Raw genomic sequence first — 23,245 nt, 5'->3', positions numbered from 1 at the left:
TAAAATGGGAAATATTGATCAGTATGATTTCCCTTGGTACTAGGGAGCTGTAGAGGAAGAGTGAGAGACATTATTTAAGGGACATGGAGCCTAAGTTGAAAAAAAAAAAGCATGACATTATGGTCTGTGCCTTGAAACATGACTTAGTCTGAGTGGCCTTTGATGGTGAGGCGAAAAGGTAGTTCATCATTGTCTGCATGGGAACCAGGGGGGTGGTTGTCTTGTGTTGATTTTACATTATTAATTTGAGGCACACAAGGTCATTGGGGCCGCTATAGTCATGAGAACCAGTTGTTATCTTAACACAGCTGTCGGGCTGAATCTGCATTGACTGATTATGCCATTGATTGGTAGCACTGTGAGAAGGGAGCCTTTAGGATATTGTTCCAAATTCAGAGCCTTTTCAATGCCACGGTTGCGTTTTGGTACCGAAAACATCTCAAAGCAGGCCTTATTATTTGTATTTTCCAGCCTCTGCTGCGTTAACTAGCACTGTAGCTCCAAGAGTATTGTATAACCATGTCTCAGACACCTTCAATCTGCTGTAAGCAAATCAAATGTAAATGTCAAATTGTCGCAAACATATGCTAATGCAGGGAAAAACCTCATGTGTGAAGGAAGGGGGGGTAGAAGCTAAATAGAAAATAAACATTACAAAAACTGTGAAATCTTAAACAAAGGGGGTTGAATCCTGAGCAGCTGGCATGGAATGAACTCTTCTGGAGAGGGAATGCCAGTTTCAGAGCGCCCCGAGCATCGATTTGGAGCCAAGGCAGTAAACAGCTTTTATCAGCAATAATGATGGCATAATCCCAGCTAAAGAGGAAAGTAGCATATGGTGCAAAGCTTACAACTGCAATCCCAACAAAGTAGGGGGGATTTTCATCACTTTGTCCACTTGAAAGACACTCTGCCAATTCATTTTTTCCCACTCCTTCCAAGGATCATAATCTACACAGTAAAATTTACATAACTTGTGTAAAATGCAGACATTTTTCTCATCTGTTAACTCTAGGCCAGTACGATTTATACGGTTACATATCCCTGAATTGTAAAATTGTACTGCAAACACTATGACGATGTGTACATTATAGTACATATAGGCTTTACAAGGTGACAACTACTGCCCTACAAGCTACCAGGGCATCACTGTGATTCTGCATTATAATCTATCTATATGTATATGAAGCATGGGTGTAGAACGTCATCCCACAGACGCAAATTAAAAATGAATTTCAAACAGTGCGCATAACTGCCACCTACACTGAAGTCAATCTTTGCTGCAATGTCTATATTTCATTTGTCAGTTTTATTGGAGCTTCCTTCATTAAACCTATCAAGTTTCCCTTTTGATCAGACAACCAAGGCCAGAAGACAGCTCTTTTCCAGGAAGAGTGTAACGCTGCCAAGTAGCGTTCTAGACTGGCTTCAACCTCTGTCATTGATTTTCCTCCAAGCTGTGACCATTCATTGTTTGTGACATTCTCCTGTCGGCTCTTTAACACCCTTCAACCAAATCAATTTCATATTTTTGTCAATGCCTTGCAACTGGATGAGCCAGATGGGAAGGGACGTCACATGATTTAGGATGTCGATTTCCTGGCAACAGTTTTATCTGCAGTTTTTACAAGACTTGGAAAGCTGGCACGATGGGTTTATTTAAAGACATATAATGGAGGAGAAGCAAGAATAAGCTGGTGGAGCTGAAACAATTAGTCATTCATTGATGGACAGAAAACTAAAACGCAACTATTTCACTATTCGATTTATAATTTCAGTCATTTTTTAAGCATAAATGCCAAATATTATCCAGCTCCAGCTAGTAAACTATGACGACTTGCTGCTTGTAGCTTAGTAAACTGAATATTTTTGGAGTTTGGGCGGTAACAATTTTTAATTTAGTTTAATTTCACATTCATAAGCAGTATACAAACATTCCATAAATGGTAAATGTAATTGTAAGCAAATATAAGGACGCTTGAGGTGTTCATTAATGTACAGTATTTTTCAGCAAGTATAACTTCTCCAATAACGACATTATTGTTATTGTTGACATATATTATTATAACTGTGTCTTACACTGTCTTACACCAGAATCCACTTATGGGTGCCCACAGGAGTTATAGTTGATAACAGATACATTGATAAACATTTATCATCTGCTTACAACAACATTATAGTGCGCAATAAACCATTTATTGAATGTTGATTTACTGCTTATGAACGCAAAAAACTGTGTGTTCTGCACACTGTTACCGTTTGGACTGATGGTTGAATTAATCCAATATTCATTCTTATTTTCCCGGCTCAAGCTAACACACAGTATCGCAAACATCAACAGCTTGACAGCGAAACCTGACAAGTGGCCAACGTAAGAAACTGGTACATTATCCGTCAGAAAATTGTTGATGCCATTGTTACGCTCTTAGTGTTTTTGTACAAGACTTGGTTTTCAGCATTTCATAGCTATTTATAAGCAGCAGTAATAGTCGCGCACATGTCAGAATGAAACCACGCAGCAAACCACTTCTTTCCTCAACTTTAACAAATGACTAAATTTAGTCTTTGCCTCTTCATAAGCCTAGCCGACCATATGGCTTTGCCCTCTATTATACCCTCAATATCACACACTAACAATGACAACAATAATAGCACGAGTGACCTTGACTTCCCGTCTGGACTCTAAGAATAATATTTGATAGCAATATTAAGTGCAACAATAATGAGATGAATATTCCCCATTTAGTGTAGACAGCTTTAGGACAAATTCTGAAGGGAGAGCTGCCTGCTGCAGCTACATGCTGGTCACTCTTAGTTGTCAAGGCTGATTTATTGCCTCCTAGCTGTTCAATTTCACATTTTGTCCTCGTCATATCCCCGACTCATGATCATTCTGCACTGACCCTTGTAGGGCAGGCAGGGAATATTGATAAAACAATTATCTGCTTGCCGTTCATTTGATTTTCCATTTCAATTACGGATTGGAGGAGGCAAAAAGAAAAGATTGCGGCATTGATTTTTTTTTTTTCCTACCTTACAACAGGAAGGAGGCAGGCTTTGATGGGATGCTTTGGTGACATGGAATCGAGGAAGGAAAACTGCGCAGTAGCTTCAGGCGCTCTCTTTTGCTGTTGTAAAGGCTTTGCTTTATGGACCGTTTGTGAATTAAGTATGATTTAGCATGGCCAACTAATAGTATTTTAAAATGTAAAAAGACATACAGACTCTGCCGCCCCCTTTTTTTTATCTTATTCCAGACACACGCGTCCAATTTGACTGAAGGTTATCTGACTGATTATTGATTTTGACGATTCAAATGTGATGAGTGCAGTAGGCCGGGCTTTCCTCCATGGGGGACCGGCATGTTCACGCTGCTGCTGACCGGAGGTAAACACTGTATGTGCCTTGCACTCTGGAGGCCAAAGGACCCAAAGGTCATAGCAGTTTGTCAGCGACACCATTCCACTCTCTCCCCCTTTCTGATGGTCTGCCACTGTCTATTTGTCACTCTTAAATGACAACAGAGTTGCATCATACTTGTTTTTCCTGCAGCACTGACACAATGCTCCACCACCTCCACATTGTGCAATATTGTACTGTGATGGAAAGCATAGTGTGTGGACGATTAGAAGGCACGTGCGAGACAATCGCCGCTGCAACAGATAGAAATACACCAAACATAGGAAATACAGTAAGAGCTTCAATTGGGGGAAAGTGCATGTTAAATGCTGAGTTTCTATAGAGCAAGCCATGTCAAATTAATCCATTGCCACGTAAAGTAAATAGATTCTTCTGTAAATGATTTGGAACATTGGTAATGGGTAAAGACCTAATGGGAATCCTGGTAAAATAGTCTTTGGGGAGCCTGGGAAAATCTGCCTCAGTGAAGTGGCCGGCTCTTGGCCAAAACCCTGTGCAGAGAGGAAGGGGAGGGGGGACATAGACTTCACAGAGATGACAGAAAGTGAGAGAGGGAGAGGGAGAGAAAGACAGACAGAGAAGGGTAAGAGAGAGAGAGAGAGAGAGCGGACTCTCAAGGAATCTCCACCCATGGATGATGTTAAGTTCCACTGTTGAGCATAATCGCGAAAAAATGCTGAAGACTTGAAAGGGCTGATGATAATGCTATTGCTGTCCAGTGATCCAGCACGGTCACAGGCAGCAGCAGCAAGGCACGGTGCTGTACTACTTCCTATACTGCAGTCCGCTTCGGTGAACACGGCGGCTCCCAGGGGATTTCACATGGCTGACCTTAAATAAGTTTGGCTTTGATCAAAGTTTAGCACGATCGGCCTGCTTGCTACAGATCAGGGGATCAGGCAGATGAGACCTGGGCTAGGAGGTCCTGGCAAAGACTCCTTCCCAAAGCTCCAGTGCACCCTTCCAACACTGGATTATGTTGGGCAATTAAGGTAATGAACTGGCTAACGTAACAACGCATAATTATCCTTTTTATCCTCGTTCTCTGAGGTGCCTCGTGTAGTTTCTCCGACACATCTTTCTCTGTATCACTTAAAAACAGCTTTGCTCCCTATTTCGTGTCCTGCTGGTTGCTGTTCCCAACGCAGGAAATGATATCACAGGTAATTCAAGACAAAAGAAAAACCACCGCGAGGCATGTCTGTGAGCAGAGCAGACGGTGTTCAGCAGGACGAGTAGAACAGTGGGGCTCTTGTTCGTGGTTTAGGCAGCGAGGAGAGGCCAGAAAAGTGTGCACAGGCTTGAAGACGTAGACAGGAGAAAGGGCACCTGTGTGGACACGCTCGTGGACATTCTAACCCTGCGCTGGTGTTCAGACGAGTGAGCGGCCAGGCCTCGCGTCTATCTGTGTGGCAGTGAAAGCCTGCATTCCTGTTCCCCCAATCAACCTCCCACCCTATCAGTGCACAACTTGTCTGCCTGCTCTCTTTTCATTTGAACACATTTTCTAGCCAAAAAATTTCACTTCAATCTCACCTCATCTCTCCATACTACATTAACCCCTGGCAATTGCCTTCCAAATGACCCCATTAAGCTGTAATTGCCTCAGCAGGCCTGCTCCCTCGCTTGTAATTCTGTGCAGCGAACCCACCAGACGTTCCCCCGGCATTGTTTCATGTTCTGGCTCCCATCAGCCAGTTCAGACACTGACCCCCCCCCCCACACACCCCCTCCCCCCTTTACTCCCCACCTCCTCTCTTCTGTCGTGGCCGGAGCTGTTGGTGCTCACCGCTAGCAGTGCCACTGGCAGACTCCCCTCATCTCCACAGTGAGCTCACACAGGAGGCGCCGTGCCCTCACTTCCTCCTCAACGGCCACACTCACTGTCGATTACACAAGCGCATACATTCACCACAAGAGGCCCTAAACAAAACAAACCTCAACCTGGTTTTTTATTACATCATTTCTGGGCCTTCATTTCATAAATACAGCACATTATCACAGGATTAACTGTGGCATAATATTTGTATGTTAAACCACCATCTCTCTCTCTTCAGTTGTCATTAGGATGCTGTTGGGCGCGGAGAGTACAGCCCACTCTCTGAGCCCACCGTGGCACCTCCCAGCACAACTTCACCTTTCCTGTTCCCACCAGGGAGCTGGTGTCAAGACTGCTCAACTTTTTGACGAAGGCCTCCGCGGATAACTAACGCACAAATGCGGATAGGTGGAGAAAGCGATCCTGACAGTGATGTATTGCAACTAGTTGCAGGTGTCAAAAAGAAGATGCTCTGCCAGCCATTGGCGTACATGCTCCGCATATATGCATGCATGCACACGTCTGTGCCCCTGCATGTTTTTCTGATCGCGCGTCCCTCTACACATCGTGTGTGTGTATGGGTGTGTGCGCACGCAGACATTTGATGTGTGTGTGTGTGTGTGCCCACATGTTTGTGATGCCTCTAAGCCTTTACATGTGACCTGCTATGGGGGGACTCGGGACTAATAATCCATTCAACCCTCCCTCCATCTCAAGCAGCACATCCTCCCTGACGCCCATAACAGATTGGTTAGCTCATAAAGGCTATCCGCTGCCACACACACACACACACACACTGCCTCTGTCTGCTAGTCAACCTATAGTATCATCACACCATCTTCTACCATATATTTTCATTATTTTAGAAAAGCTCTTAAGGAAGGTGGAACAACATATTGACAAAACACAGTTACATCGATTTCCCCTTTTTGCACTGCAGCGATTTACTGTGATTTGAAATGTGGTTTCTAAATTAATTCTAAGCCTGTGATACACAAGCTTTCTCTGAACGCACAAACCTTCAGAAATGCTTTAGATCATTTCGTTCTCTCGTTGCCCGTTTATTTAAATTCATTCTTTTTCCTAAGCAAATGTTCCCAGGAATATCAAGGTGTTTTTGTTGCAAAGCTCTAACTGATCCAGGGGGATTTGCTTCCAACAGCCTGTCTCTCCCTCGCCTTTCAACACAAAACTCTGCGCTCCAATCAAAATGAACCACCAGGGACCCCCCTTCCCTCCCCCCTGAGCTACGCCTGCTCCGTGTGCTGTGATAGCAGCCTCTCTGCCATTGATCGCGGAGTTTAGCACAGAGCATGCATGCCACCGTTAGCAGAAAACAAAGACCTCTCTCCCTTTAATAGCGCAGCGCGCAGTTAATGCAGCGAGCGTCTTCTGTTTCCCTCTGCCCTGAAGAATGAATGAAAGAAAGCAGATAGCAATTAAAAAGGTTAACTAGGGTCCACGTCTCGTCGCAACTCATCTTTTTCACACAAATCTTTTTACCTCATAAACAGATTGATATCTTTTTGGGGGGTGCACATCCACTTGCCACAAGTGATAAAAACACGCATTCATGTCTTACTTATAATTGTGTTCCACGTTGCAAATCTAATTGTAGACACTGAATTCAAAAAGGAAACACAGCTTTATTGATCCACCTAACACAGACCAGGAGGATCTCATGAATTAGGAATGAGATAAATCACCATTAACCCCAGAGAACCCAGCTTGTGGTCGACCACTGACACACCGCACTGATCCTTTTTTTTTAATAATCGGGATAATTCTTCCTGGCAAAGTATAAATATAACTCTTCAATGAATACAGCATGTGTCTGTTTATTTAATCAAGGGCGGATTTACTTGTGACAGAGAATAAATTCTTCTATTTTCTGTGAGCCTCTATAAAATTGCCATCATTTTTAATTAATTCTTAATTAAAATATATTACACCACAGCTTCTACCCATCTCTCTTGATATTCTAACATAATCAATTCAGAACCATTTACATATCATTAATTAAAAGCTTTCCTCTCTCATCCTTAAAATCATAATGAGGGCCGATTCCTCATTAGTAACCTATAACGGAGAAAATAACAATACTGTAGAGAATGGATGGCGCATTCCACAGTGAGTCCTTTGTCTCTGAAAAGCATTTTTTTTACGCTTCTCAATTGGATTTAAGAATTACTGAGTCAATTTTGTAGACTCAATGAAAATAAGTGGAGCAACACAGGCTCTCTTAGTATTTATTTGTGCCTCTAAAAAGTCAAACAAAGTCAATCAGTGTCATCTGCCGTTAGGATTTTGGACTAAATTTGAATTTATCATGATATGTTTTCCGCTTTTTTAACCGTGCAACGTACAGGAAAAATTACAAATGAAAAGTTGTGTCATTTGAAAAGAAAATATACATAAATCCTACACAGTTATTGCACATATGAATTTGATTGTGTTCTCTAAATAAGACACCTGTGAACAACAATGCTGGACTAGAATAAATAAATGTCCTAACCTTGGACTTTGTTTACAATGAGCCTGCAGACAAAAAAAAAAAAAAAACATGGCAGTTTGCTCCAAGTAATAAACAATTCTGCATGCACATAAAAGCCCGTTCAGTACCTGTTGATATGCCATCAGACTGCATAATTCAATTTCACTGCAAATTTTAAGTGCGTCTACGCAAACGACGGCCTGAGATCATTTATTATCCAGACTTTAAAAAAAGCCAGCTCATTGCGTATCTTTCCATCTTGAGCTCTCTCTTAAAGAAGAGTAATAATATCAAGTAATGATAGGTATTGTTATGCCGAGGATCAGGCATATCCTGATTTTTATCGCCCGTCTCTCACAGGTGCTCCGGCGCTACTTGTCAGGACTGCATGTCTGGGTCTTCCACATGTCAGATAAAAATCGCTGCACTTGGTGTTTCGGCAGCCTGACAGCAATTTATTTGAATGTTTTGTCACACTGGTGTTGGTGCATTTTGTGTGGGCTGCTCACCGGAATGGCAACAGCTCATAGCTTCCTGACACTTGTGCACACATACACATATACACTCTCTCTCACACACACACATACACACACCTGGACTAGCACAAAATCACAGATGCATACTGCATGTGCTGCATGTCAACTCGGGATAATTAAAAACCTGTGCATGTAAAATAATAAAAATAAAAATAGGTAGAGTTGGTAAACTGTATGTGTTCATGAATATTTAACACCTAATAAAGCAGGTGACACTACACTGTTAGCACTCATTATCCTTTTAAAAATATACATCTTCATTTACACCTCCATGACCACACACACTACCCTATGTGCACTCAAAATAAAATGTCACACCAGCTGGTAAACAATAGTAAGGGGAATCCACCAATGAAGAAATAAAGTATACATTTCTATGTAAACCTGCTATTCTTTTAATACTTTCCTACCAAGTTTAAATAACGTCTCGATAAATAACACACTTGATTCAAAGCATATTAAACACAAACCTCACTGCAATCCTGTGATTCTCTGAGCTGACATGGAATATTGAGTAAGTTAATGAAATCCTCTCAAAGACAGGAACTCTATTTTTACACCATGATAATTAAAGTACGACACAGTTATAATTTACAGTCCTTGCTTAATTGCATAGGAAAAGTAAAATGGGAGAGGTCTATGAGAGGAGATTAAATGTGTGTGTGTGCGTGTGTGTGTGTGTGTGTGTGTGCGTGCGTGCATGCAAAAAAAAAAAGAAAAAAAGAAGACGAGTGTGTGTGCGTGCGCCTCTTCACTCAAGACGAGTGAACATAAAAGAGCTTCCTGCACATCTAAACAACGGGATTGTATCTTTTAGCATCACGGAACGTATCAAAGATTAGGTAATGAAATATGCACTGTCCTGTTTTTCTGCTACCAGGCCCTTTGACAAATCGAGTACAATCCAAAATCTCCATAAATCACTATTAAAGACAAGTATATCATCACCAGCGCATATATCTTCCCCAGCCTGACCTGTAGACTAATGAGAAAAGGCCCAGACTATCTTGTCTGATTAATTAATTCAAAATGTCGGCTGTTATTCAAATGTGAGGCTGGTGTTATTTGAATAACACTTGACAGCGACGCCTGAAGAAATAATTTCTGGTTTGTGAGGCTGCTGCGGCATTACTGATGATGGCTCATGGAAATGTTAGAAGCCGAGGAGTATTTTTTCCCTCTTCGCCAGTCCTCTCGCTTTCCCTCCCTCACCTTCTCAGTCATGATAGCTCCAAGAAGTATTTCATTACTTCAACCACCCCCCCCACACACACACACACACCCCCTCTTCACAATTATGGCTCTTACCGTTTTTTTCCACTGTCTGTCCTTTCTCTGTGTTTGTATTCCCTCCCACAGCCAGCCCAGATCTACAGGGCAGCGCTTTGGCTCTGCAAAAGACATGCTGGCAAAGAGGAAGGTCATGGTTTTTACAACTGCAGCTCCCCAATGCTGACAGCCGATGCTGCCAAAGTGACACACTCTGTTTGGCTTTCCCACGTTCATAGAGCTCCACAGCACTTCGTCTTTATCACGGAGCAAGACACACATACACACACGCACACACACACACACACACACACACATTTAATCAGCCTCACAGCTGCATTTCCTGTCAATGTGCAACAAAATGATCACACGTTCAGACAAAAGCACAAAATATTGCAACAGACAGAAGTGGAAATTTTCATATTCGATGGTACACTTTTCCTTTTTTTTGCAAAACCCAGTGGATTGGGGGGGGGGTAGGGAAAAAAAGCACTGGAGAAAGAAAACCATGAATGTACGTGCTAGGGCCTAGGGGCAGTGCACACCCCTCTATCGCTTCCCTCATCAAGCATGGATTCTAATCAGGGCTGGGGAGATATAAGACGCTCAGTCATTAAATAAATTAACTCTGCCACTCCAGGCTCTCCTTCAGCACCCGCGAGAGGCCCGCCGTGCTCTGCATACTTACAGAGGCTCCGAGCATCACGCACCTCACCTTCACGCCACAACCTAGCGGGCCTGCCAACACACACACACACAGGTTAAGAGCTAATCTTGAATATTTAGAGAAGGAGAGGAACCACACCTCCTGTCTCTCCACAACTGATGTTCACATTCACATGGAGAGCTTTTACATAATTGCATTAAAAGACTGAAAACAACCCTCTGGACATTTCCTTGGGTATGGGGTATGTCCCACAATTTAGCATTAAGAAATCTCAGTACATGAGTGATAAATAACCTCTGCAGACCAACGCTGATTCACAGGGCTGGTGAGGCAGCGTAGACATGAGTTTTTCTGAGGATCTGTGCAGCGTGCTGCCATTCATCAAGAGGAAGCAAGTGCAGTGACGAACAGTAAGAGAGCTCAGTGTCGGCTCGGATCACTGACACAAACAATCAAAGCTGACACAGTCTTCGTATAGCACCTGCCACTCCGGCAACACAAATAGATCAATATGAGGGGAACTCGTTCACTGTTTAAAACTCATATCCTCGCAGCCACATCATCTTCCAGAGAGTACAGTGATGTAAAAAGTGCATGCTTAATATATATCAGTCACCCTGACAGAGAAAATGCTTATTTGAGGAGCCAACGTGAGGCAAACATGCCGTGTCAGCAGAATGTCCGTTGTCAAAACTTGCCATTTGAATTTTCAACCATATTGTGCGGAGACAAATGTCCTTACAAATCCCTTACATTGCAATTTATATCATTTTAACGCACGCTTTAATTCTCCATTACTTAGAGAGGAAGTACCTGGGAGGGTGGAAACGCATTAGAGAAAGTAAGAAATGAACAGAAGGGTCTGGGGATCTCTCTAGCAGACACAATTAAATATTCATGTGTCTCCTCCTAGGACACAACAGATACAGATCATTATCATGGCAACAGCACACCACCATTTTGTTCACACATTTGGCTCTGAATCGATGTGTGTGTCTAAAATTCCACATGAGAAGAAGACGCCGTAAGAGCATCAGTTAGTTGTGAACTTAGAATTACAACTGCTTCTTTTTGAGAGAAAAAATACGTACCTGTAATTATCAGTGTGACATTCAGTTAATTATTACCGTTATGACACAGGTATGTGTCTCTTTGAGCCACATGCCACGGGACAATGCACTGGCTCACAATGTTAGTGAATCATTCCAAAATTCATTACAAGCGCTCAGTCCTGTCCTGCCTCCTGCTTGAGGAAAAAGCAAGAGAAGAATAGCAGTAATGTACTTTGGATGACCTCCACTTTCTAAAGAGAGGAGAAACCAGCCTTTTTTTGGGTGTGCTTCTTTTTTTCTTTCTTTTTCTTTTTTTTTTCTTTTTTTTTTTTGCTTTTCAGTCCCCATCAAAGAGGAGCAAAAAGGAGGGACAGCATTCCCCTGCTCGCCGTCATTAATCATAGCTTTCTGGGAGCAAGCGCATATTAATTTCTGTCATCCCAAACATCATTTGGTATTGTTATGCCACGGCTTAGTCCTCATTCACCAGCAGACGCCGGCCGTTCCTCCTGGTTTGAGGGAAGACAGGGCCTGTGTGGCTGTGTTTCAGAGCAAGAGGCCTTTATCCCTGGGGCTCTGACACCAATTAAGCCATTTCACCGGGAGACGAAAACAGGGCCCGCCGTTTCACTGTAACATGAGCCAGCACCTAGCTGCTGGCCCCTCGCCATCTTTCCATTACTTCAGGCACAGAAATGAACTTCAAGGGCTTAAGAAAATAAAAGGATGGGAACGAATGGTCATACTTTACTGACCGCTGACAAAATTAGAAAATGTTCAGGTGCTTTGCGCTGATCACCAGGAGAAGCGGTTCACTTTCTCTGTCATTAGCTCCAGCAACCGGATTATTGAAAAGGATTTTAAATATACATTTAAATTCACAAACAATATCAAAACAATGTGAGAGTATTATGCCACAACTGATGAGGACAATGCTCAGTGTGCAGTTCCCTTTATGTCTTTTTTCTTCCCCCCATAGTTGCCTTTTGGCAGGCAGCAGAGTGGAGCTTGTCTTAGGGCTAAAGCAGAATAATGCAAGGTTTGTTATGAATTAAATATTAGAAATCTTAACACAGCAGCCAATAAGAATTATTTGCCTTATTAAAGCAGCAGAAGACGCTGATTAAAATTTCATTGCATTGCAGTCTTTTTCCCATTTCTGCCTTCAATATATCATTCTAATGTATGAAACATGTGGAACAATGGCATATGGAACAATGGGGAGAGGGGCTTCATTTTCAGGCTTGCAAATGAGGAAAAGACAGCACAGACTCCTTTTTTTTTTTCTTTTTTTTCTTTTTTTTTTACTGTTTTTGGAAAACAATCTTGTGTAACGCAAAGAAAGGTGACAACAATGTATCACTCTGTTTTTGTCAAGCAACAAGCTACAGACAGCTGCAGTGTCAAAATATTACAAATGATATTTTAAAGTGTGTACATTTACTGACTTCTGCCTCTAATTCCTTCTATCGCTTTATCTACAGAAATCCATCACCTGTAGGAGAAGCACCTCCACACACACACACACACACACACACACATTACAAAACAGTCTAAAATATAGGAGGCAAATTTAAGTAACAGCATATCTATCAAAAAGATTAAATACAGAAAAGGTTACTTGAGTAAATGCAAAAAAAGTGACAAAAGCAGGATTGTTTTCCGTGTTCCTGCACTCACACATGATAAGTCATTTAGTTGTCCACATGTAATGTGTACAGAGCAAATGAACATCATGGTGTCTATTGTCCCATGAGGAAAACTCTTCCCTGAAACACTAGAGCTAATGAAATAGGGACCTATAAATAGCAGAGTCATTACTGAGAGAGGACTTGCTTTGCACCAGTCTTTCACTCTAACCCTTTTTACACTAATAACCGGCTCTATGGCATTACATAGACTCGGCCATCCAGTGACACTGTAATCAACGTCATGACACAGGAGACTCAGGGGAAAGTTCAAGTTAAAAGAAAAAAAGCGATTTTCTCCCTTTTTTTTTTTTTGGCTGTAAATAAATAAAAGTAATATCTGACTGTATATGCACACTGCCCTAACCTTAATCGTAACCATAAATACATTTTTACATTAAAGAGTTATTTTTACTTTGTTTCATTAACACAGGTTGACGGCTTTTTGATGTTAAACATTACTGTCATAAGGAAGCACATATTTGACTTCTATTATTACTTTAATTATGCCTCATAAGATGGAAAGTGTGAAATATTAAAAGTGTGTGTTGTTGGCAGTAACTTTATCTAAAGCAGTGAAAACTGCATATTGCACCTTGTAAAAAAAAAAAAGGAGCATTTGGTTTAACTGTGTCCTGCAGGTCAAAGGTCGCTCACTGGTTTGACAGGAGTGCAGCTCCAGTGATGCATGAAAACAATCCTCGCTAGCTCGTCTCTATTTACCTAACTTAAGAGACAAAAGTGCAGTGTATTTCTGCAGGGGGTTATAGTTTGCTTCAGGTTTATATTTGTACATTCAGCCACAGAAAGATGCCTCAAAAAGCAAAAGGGGTGCAGAGAGTCTCCCAACAACCACGTTCCTACTGCTCTACACTCATTTCAATCAATCCTTCCCTTTTGCATCCCAAGCAGCCTCTGCTGGCTGCCACTGCCTGAAGATAACTATTTCACCACCTCTGTCATGCCTAATTAACAACTCAGATGTACAATTCAGAAATTTCGCAATTAACCTACTAAAATATTGTTGGAGGATGCTAATTGTTATGCCAGTTGCCATAAAGACTCATTTGCATAACGTATGTGCAAAAAACAATTATGAGCTGTTGATCGCGCAGGAGCCCCCGCAGAAAGAGCTCGGAGCGATGGAGGGGGAACGAGGGAGACGTTTGCAAGATGGGTGCTCGTGTGTGCAGATGGAGGGACAGCACTGAATCATCGTACGAAAAAAAAAACAGATTTGAGGAGCCGTGCGAGCAGATACCAGGCAGCACCGGAGCAGAGGCATCTCCCTTCACAGCACAAAAGCATTTCCCCTTCCAAATGAAACTGATATGTATACTCTTGTTTTTTTACCCCCCCCCCCCCCTTCCTCTTTGTCTGGCTCTCCTTCTTTTCATCTTTACTGATGGGGAAATGGAGGGTATTTGGGAGCTACTTAGATAATAGCCACATCTTCCCCGGTCCCCCTCGTGCTTTAGAGGAGGAAGCACTAGTGGCCCTGCCATTGAGCCAGTCAGGAACCCAGCTGTGCGCGAGCTATTCGGCACAACACTATCTAGTCACTGCAGCCGCATCACTGGGGCTCTCTGAGACAAAAAGCAGCCAAAGTCAATTGTCTCTCCTGCTGAATAGCTTTCTGTTCTCTGTCATGCATTTACTGGCGCTTTTTTCAGCACCAAGAAAACCCACAAGGTAGAAAAATAAAGTCAATCAAAATATATTTTTGTTCCTTGGCTTGTAAGGTTGATGTTGTTTTTTATTTTAGCTGCAGCTGCTATAATAATAATAATAATAATAATAATAATAACAATAATAATGATAATAATACTAATAATAAATTGGAATTAATAATAATAACCTAATTGGAATGAGAGGGGTCATTAACTTTGTCAGGGAACATTGAAATTAATGTTCCCTGTAGATTTCAGAAATGCTTACCTCCTCAGTCCTAACTCTATTTACTCCAGGTAATGCTTTTAGTCAGCCTTGCATGTGGTTAATTACGGGCTCATCCTGAACTGTATTTAATTAACACAGTCTTTTCCTAGCTGAACATTACATATGTCGCAGACAGACCAATAAACATACATGAAAGCATGTTTAGCGGTTTTCAGAAGCCAAATCAAACATGTGCAGCAAAACGCCGACATTGGCTCGGACTGCGAGTGTAGTCCCTCCCTAATCCACTGCTATAAACACTGGGTCGGAGCATTTATCAGCCTGAATCTGCCACACTCTCTCTCTCTCTCTCTCTCTCTCTCTCTCTGTCTCTCCCTCCGCTACCTCTCCCAGACCCCCTGTTTCTGAACCTGATGAGTCAAAGGTCAGGAAAACAACAAGTCAATACGCAGCCAAAAGAAGCGCCATGCAGCTGAGAGAGCTGTGGAGAGGGCTAAGCCTCGCTGTGGCACTCCGTGATTTAGCCTGTAATAGTTTTCTGTAATCTCTTTCTATTGATTAAACCTCACATCAAAGAGGAGTCTTGCTACAGAACCTCTCTTTTCCTGGTCAGAAATACCATATGGAGGTAATCTTTCACCTTTGTTATTCTTGCCGCTCCCGCTGCTGCTGCTGCTGTGAGCCTCTCTTCCGAGCATGAGAGCAAGACAAGGGAGTAGCCAGCAGGATAAAACAAACCCAGCACAGAGGAATAACTGCAAAACTCATCTGAATCGCGGGCAATTTTCGCTCAATGCATTCATTGTCTTGTCATGCAAGCCTGCAGGGGGGAAAGGTACAATCTGAACGTATCCTTTGTCCGGAAACAGCTAGAAACATGAGAGAATAAAACATTTTAATTGCCATTTTTTTTTTTATGTACGTACCAAAAGAAAAACTTCACACATTGAAGGACAAAGAGCACCACTTGCCAACTGAATCTCACATTTAGCTTATCTAAATGCAAAACCAAGAAAATTTGTGGGGGGGGGGAACCCTCCTGCTAAAAACACTCAATTTAGTGACAGGCAAATGACTTCATGCTGCCACTTAATCTCATTTCTTGCATAATGCTCTCTAATTAGCATATCAAAGTGAATTAATACTTCTAGGGCATTAGCAATGCAGAAATATGCTGTAGCTCTACAATAACAGTTAGAAGAGTGCCAGAAACTTCCAAACACCCAGAAAAGTCTTCAAAATATCTGGCTATTACTAGGAAATGCACTTCTTCACCTCTTCTCTACGGAAAAACGAAGAAAATCCAGAGCGAGATCGCTCTCACCACTTTGATTTTGTCTCACCTCTGATCACAAAATAATCCTTCTAACAGAAAGCTTTGAAGCTGAACCCTGGACTCACTACTCGTCTGCACACTAGACAACGCGTCCCAATAACATGATACATGCGCGCAGTGATTACACCGATGATTCTTGGACCGCTTTCAAATGTATTATTAAAAGTCATTTTCAGCCAACGGTGGATCCCATGGCTAAAAGACAGCGGCCCCTGTGCCCTCTGAAGGGACATGAAAGGGCCAAGGAAGCCCTGTGGACGATGCTACAGCAAGCCAGTGAAAGGCTCACTGTGTGCTGGAAAAACAGGCCGGTCAGCAAGGCCACCGGACCAGCTGAGCTCTGTCAATGGCTAAGAGGGGGAGGCTGTGACTCTAAACCACAGGTTAACCATGCACACACACACACACACACACACACACACTTGTTCTCCCTCTCCTCCTCTATCTCATCTCTTTCTCACACACGCTTAGTCCACAGTGCGAATACACACTCTCTCTCTCTCTCACATGTACATGTACATATACTTATTTACATTTTTTTGTCTTTTTCATGCTACGTTGAGAGTCTTTTTTTTGAAACTTGAGAGCTCAGCTCACAGCAGAAACATTCCAACCGGAGCCGTCGTACAAGTTCAAACAAACAAACTGGTGAAACATCCGAATAAAGTAACTTGCAGAGCAACCCTGGCATCGGAGCAGGGTTTTAGTAAGACTTAAGTTTGAAAATAAAATCACTTCAGTCTTCAATCGTCTTTACCTCTGAGGTCTACAGATGCAGCAATGCTTCTGTACTGGAAAAACACACAAAATAAAAGCCGGCATCTTGTGTGATGTGTGATCTGCGTCCTCTGTGTTTCTTGCTCTTTCTCTTTCATTGTCTAAACTCAACAGGCACACACACACACACACACACACACACGGCAGAGCACCTCGGCTAGACTGTGGACCCTCTGCCTGCCCCTGTGGACGCCACCTGTGTTGGGGAAGTTCATAAACTTTTATGATCTCTCCCAAGCCAATTTCCTCATAAACCGCGCAAAGGTCACAAATCTGACAAGGCATCAGGTCTGCTAAATTACAGCAAACCCACACCATTGTTCTCTTTGTATTCTTATTTTTGTTCTTTGACTGAGAGATACACGCATCACTTGGGAAATAAATAGTGATGTAAAGCAGTTTGAATATTTGAAGCATCTGTTCACTTTGCGTCTACACTCAAGAGCAGAACAATCACATAATTGCAAGGCATAATAAACATGGTGTGTAAAAAGCTGTTATCGCTAAATACAACAATTATGTCTTCATTTAAGAATTTCAAGGGATGCAGTTTATTATGTCCCATAAACTTTGTGGGGAAAGGTGTAAAACAGCAATGTGTTTGTACAACGGTGACTTTTTAAAAAATATACTACAGAAAGGTTTGAGCTGTAAGAACGGTTATAAGACAACAAAACATTAGCAATCATTTCAGTCAGTCTGTCATATATGTGTGCATATGTGCGCACACACACTGAAAGTTTTCAACCCTGGTCGTAGATATCTGCAGACTTAAATAGAGCAACATGCAACAAAACTATTTTTTTCAATTTCTTTTTCAAAATATCTTTTTTTTGCAATCATTTCCTCCCCAGATGATTCTATTATTTGCTTTTTAACCTGGACTGACTGTCCACATTCGCGAGACAGGAGCCTGCATGCAACTGCAATACAATTATTGATCGAGAGCGTAGTTGCCTTCATATGTTGAAAACGTGACTATTGTTGTCAGTTTAGAAAGCGTGAATTCATTGTGATCTCAGCTATGTGGAGCATATGCTGCGGGATTTCCCCATCCTGTTCAGTGCCAGGGTTGGTGCAGGGTGAAAGCTGGAGCGCACTTTCTGTTTAAATCCAAGCAACCAGTGCTGGAGGAGCATCTTCAGCGGAAATCTACATCTGCTGTGACAACAGGACTCTTTGTGTGTGGCACAATGACATATTCAAAAAAAAACAAAAAAACAAACAGTGATTGATTCATGTGGGCAGAGGTCCCCTGTAACCTGGATGCAGGCTGCCACCGGATCACTCTGAGGTAAAAGAAAATGTCTGTGTGCTATTGTGTTGAGGCTCCGCTATTATTCTTTCTTTGAGTTCATGCTATGATATTTTTTAGATAAAGATCTTACCTGTCTTTTCTTTGATTTCACAGAGAACGCTGAAGAGTGCTGGTTTCATTCTGTGACAGTTCAGTCCATGTTTCCTGTTTCAGTATAAGACAAGATAAAGTACTGAAATAAGTTCACTGATGAATCACATGTTAGATATTAACAGGTAAATAGATTATTGAAGATTTTAAGTTTAGCTGTCGCCCTGTCATGCTTTGCAATGTTCCAAATCCACACGTTTCCCAAAATGTATTATTTGCTACTTTACCACAGTATTTCGTTGAAAACAAACTAAATAAAAGTATCTGATAATTGCAATAATGCTCCTTTATGAATACAATGGCCAATGACAACTCATGTATATAATGACAGGGATTGGATTTTTCAGCACCACTTCTAGTTTTGCAGATATGTGAACATTCACGAGAAGACATGTGTGCACTCAAACTTTTTGAGCAGCTCATTCAGGGTCACGTTGGCACACAAGCAGCTTAAATATAAAAACGTTGTTGTTCCCTCAGTGACAACTTTCTCATGTGTTCAAGCTTTGCGAGGCAGTAAATACACCTCAGTGGAAGATTATCATTAAAGCCTCTCCAGCCTATTGTTATGCATGGGGGAGTTAAGTTAAGCGGGCCACATCTCAATAATGATGCGTTCAGCGTTTAGAGGTGAGGGGAGGGGAGGGGGGGGGGGGGGGGTCGGGGACGAAGTTAATAAAACATATAAATCAACCAACTTTGCTTGCGCCTCGTCCAGACTTTGATCAGTTATGGTCATTATTTGATGGAGAATGTCACCAATGTCTTGCTTTCTTCCGTCCCCGTCTGTCCCGTCGTGTCCATGTGGAGGCGGCAGTGCCATGCCTCCTTGTACCGAGTGGCCGGCCAGACTGACACCGCCGATGGACTGCATGATCCGGGCTTGATCGTCCATGGTAGCCGCTAAAGAGTCTGTGCACTGAGCCACGCAAATTGAAAAACTCATATACGATATCGGCTAGAACATGTGCCGCAGACAACTGGGATGCACGTCTGTGTGGTTTCTTCAGCGATGGGGAGCACACACACACACACAAACACACACGCACACACACACACACACGCTTTTTTTTTTTCTTTAATAAAAAGCCTTGCGGTGATGTTTTTGCGTAAATTCTTGTGTCCAAGTTCTCGCTGTCCTCTCGCCTTTTTTTTTTATTTTTACGCGCGGTCCAAAGTGCCGAAACGCGTGACTATGTTTGTAGAAAAATGCATAAATCTTCTTCTTAACACTTCTTGGTCAAAACTGACGGTCCATCGTCTCCCGCACGAATCCTCATGCCAGTGTGTCTTTTTCTCTGGGGTTTGACGGGTGCTGTAGACAGAAACGCTCCTCGGTGATCTCTCATTTATTAGCGCTCTTCGTGGGATTCCCGGCGCATTTCCTCTCCAAAAAAAAAAAAAAAAAAAAGAATGTCCAAAATCCTCCCCGTGAACGCACCGGCAACAAAAAAAAATATCCAATGTGGAAACGTGTAAACAAATTCAAAAAAAAAAGAGAAGAGAAATCTTGCAGGTGTTGCCAACTATAAATGTGCAGAAATGACTCCCGCTACAACTGACAGCATTAGAAGAAGAAGAAAAATCTGCGGCATAAGGTGTCCAAATGTGACTGTAAAAAAAAAACAAAAAAAAAATTAAATATGAAATGTACAAAAAAAAAAAAAGTTGGGAGATTTCTGTTTAGAAAAAAAAAAAAAAGAAGAAGAAGAAGCGACCGCGAGAAGAGAATTAATGAGCGTACAACGCTGTATAAAGGCGATGCGCAACAAAAAAAATAAATATCTTTGCCCCTGCTGAAATTTATGAGCTCCAGCCTCTGCCTGTGTGTGTGTTTTATGTTGTTTGATGGCAGCGGTGGTGAGCGATTGACAGTGTGCCAATGCCACTCACTCAGTGCAGACGTGTCAGAGCAGGGAACAGGGGGTAGGAGAGAGGAAGACAAAAAAAAAAAAAAAAAAAGAAATACAAAATACGAAATGAAAATGCACGCTCCGCCCTGCAGAGGAGGGGTCTATATTCTTGTCACTTCTCGCCTGAACACCGAAAAACAAAATGTTAAGAGCGAGTACTTCGGATGGTGATTATAATGATGAAAGCGCGGCAGAGTCCCCTCTCTCTTCCTCGCAGCGGCGGCGGCGGTATCCTCGTTTCCTCACGCGTGCACGTGCAGCTATGTGCATATTCTCTAGCAAACAATAAAGAGTCAGCCCTGCGACAACACAGGCAAATGCATAATGAGAGTTTTTATACAGTTTGATGCAGAACTGCACAGTCCCCTGCGAGCCTCGGTTCAAGCCAGGCGAGCGGTAGACATGTTTATATTATTGGAAAGTGAAGCTCCTCGACCAATCCCGGGCCAGAATGACGGAGACTGACGAGCTGTGTGTCCTATTACTGGCAGATGCATGACGCCGAGAGCCCACCCACTCCATCCCTCCATCTTCGCACCGCTCGCACAAATGGGATGGGAACTTCTGATTGGCCGTTGCTACCAGTGACATCCATTGCACAAGCAGGCGGCGCTGCTCGGTGCTCCTCCGCAGTTGCTATGGCAGCAGACAAGTTGTTGAGCTGGATGCAAGGCAGCAAATATACTGTGCACCTCTACAATCAGCATCGTGCAGATCGTGGGTTTGTAAAGGGGGGGGGGGGGGGGGCATGGGGTGCCATGGACTTATAGACAGGTTTGACTTTGCTACATTTGAGTTTTATGAAAAAGACAGCATGTCTTGTGCAATACAAGGCCTTGATGCTGAACTTCTGACCGAGGAGCTGTTTGTCATGGGTTTGATGATGGAATAAAGTCACAAAGTCAACATAAATAGTATTTATGGACAAATCCTGCTGCTTTTATGCACAGCACTGTTTGTTCACATAATGTATTATATATTCTCACAAAATTAGGCGTCAGAGAATCAGTGAATGTGTTAAACCGTGGCTTCTAAGTAGTTTGGAGTTACCCATTATTGGGAGATCGTGTACATTTACAAGGTTTCACTGAACGTTAATGTCCTGTTAAGCCAAAGGGAGAGAGAGAAAACTGCCTAAAATCCAAGTCAAAGAAATGTGCAGTGGTCAGCATTATCCCAGGAAAATCTAGCTGGTAACTGTCTGCAACACTTTCCTTTTTTGTTGTTAATTTCAGGCTCACTCCTCTCTTTTTTTGAAGCTGCCACGCTGATGAGCCAAACAGAGATCGAAGTCCTGACAAACTTTATCCTCACGGACCGCAGTAAATTCTGAGGAACCTGATCTGCTGGGGGAGAAATAGCTTCAGTGTTTCTGCAGTCACCGGTGTCTGCGAGCACTTCAGTTTTTTGGTGGAAATTCCCCAAATAATTCTCCATCTTTTAGAGGTCTTGCTGTTGGTGGTAGTTTCGTTCAGCCTGTTGATTGTTGCTATGCATACAAAACTGTTTAACACACAAGGACGTGATGTTTTCACTGTTAAAGGCACTACTGTGCGTAACATGTTTAGTGATCAGTGCTTACAGATTTTTGATGCTATTAAAAATACAGTCAACAAACAGACAGACCAGTATCAGTATTGGGCATCACTGGCAGCCTGTAACTGTCTCTGTGCTGTATCTTGCAATGGCTGCCTCTGGGTCAGATTTGGCTTAGAATCAGTGTGACTGCTTTTACAGCAAAAAAGAAAGGACACTTTTCGGTATAGAACTGAGGACAACACAAATTGGGTGAAATATTTCACAGGATTGGGAAATAAGTCCAAAACATCTGAAAAAAAGAAATCCTTGCAAAGCTGTATGTTTATCCTCTTGAACAAAGTTAAGAAGAAAACAAACTCCTGCAGGGTGACACTGAGATTAAGTGCAAGAAGAGCATCATCTTTATGGCGGAAAGCTAAAAAAGGAAAATGTGGGTTTAAATTTGATAAACACCAACAACACATCTGACATGGAAGCTCTTATTTCTTTACGGTAATTATTCCAAGGTATACGGTGTTTTGACAGGTATGCTGCACATAGTATTTAGTTAACCCTTATGAGACTTAAACTCATGGACATAATCCCCAATTGTGAGAAATGTGGTTGATAATAAAATACAAATCAAATTCTATCAAATTTCATAATTTGTTACTTATTATTACAAAGTGAATTAAGTATACCCATTAAAACATTGTCCTGGTATTAGTCTGTTAGTGTGTTTTTATTGGTCAGTGGTGGATAGATCATGGACTGCCTGGTCTCAGGAAATGATTCATCTTCGTGAGTCAGAACTGAGTGACTGGATTCATCTTCAGAAAAAGAAGTCGCTTTTACCAACAGAAGTTCAGTTGACGTCAGTGAGAAGTGAGTCATTACTTAAAATAACTTTTGATTATCTTACTAGAAAATGAAGAGAACATTGCGCTGCTGTTACCTGCCTGGTTTTCAATTTTCACTCCAGGAGCGAGATGAGGATGAGTCAAAGATGTCCAAAAATAAATGAGGAATAGTATATTGTAGTACATTTCATTGAATATAGTATAGAATCTAAATAAATTGATGACATATATAGTTTTGTTTTTTTTTATCTCAGCATCATGCATAATAATGTGTTCAATTAGTCATTAAAAGGCAACTTGAGGACATCAGTGAAATATCTTCTAAAGTTAGAAATCTTATCGTCACAAGATTTCAATATGTGAAATAAAATCCAGATTTGTCTTTAGCGGTCTGTGTGGTTCTGCTCATTTGTTTGACCTTGAAGTATCGGAGCAACACACTCCTGAGTTTAGTGAACGGGAGTCCCAGGACTACTGCATTTATCATTGAAATACTGAGCTGTCAAGTCACACTACATACCTGTCAGGAAGGGCTCAAAGGTACGGCTCCGGCTCCTCTCCTCTGTTGCAGTGCATGATTCTTCATTGC

The 23,245-nt window shown here is 42.1% G+C and overlaps 1 protein-coding gene across 7 annotated transcripts in view; it reads right to left on the bottom strand.

Moving 5' to 3' along the window:
- pbx3b (pre-B-cell leukemia homeobox 3b) overlaps window positions 1-19,260 on the bottom strand; it is a 55,176-nt gene extending 35,916 nt beyond the window's left edge. For all 7 annotated transcript variants that reach the window (XM_070903960.1, XM_070903961.1, XM_070903962.1 and 4 more), the window contains exons 1-2: window positions 19,064-19,260; window positions 18,346-18,419 (exon numbers count right to left, since the gene is read on the bottom strand). In XM_070903960.1, the coding sequence (XP_070760061.1) occupies window positions 18,346-18,419; window positions 19,064-19,260 (271 nt within the window). The remainder of the gene's footprint in view (window positions 1-18,345; window positions 18,420-19,063) is intronic.
- Between the last annotated feature and the right edge of the window lie 3,985 nt (window positions 19,261-23,245).

This window comes from Enoplosus armatus, chromosome 4 (assembly GCF_043641665.1).
Source record: "Enoplosus armatus isolate fEnoArm2 chromosome 4, fEnoArm2.hap1, whole genome shotgun sequence".
Lineage (NCBI taxonomy): Eukaryota > Metazoa > Chordata > Actinopteri > Centrarchiformes > Enoplosidae > Enoplosus > Enoplosus armatus.
The sequence above is the reverse complement of the archived record's forward strand: the minus strand, read 5'-3'. Positions and strand labels throughout refer to the sequence as shown.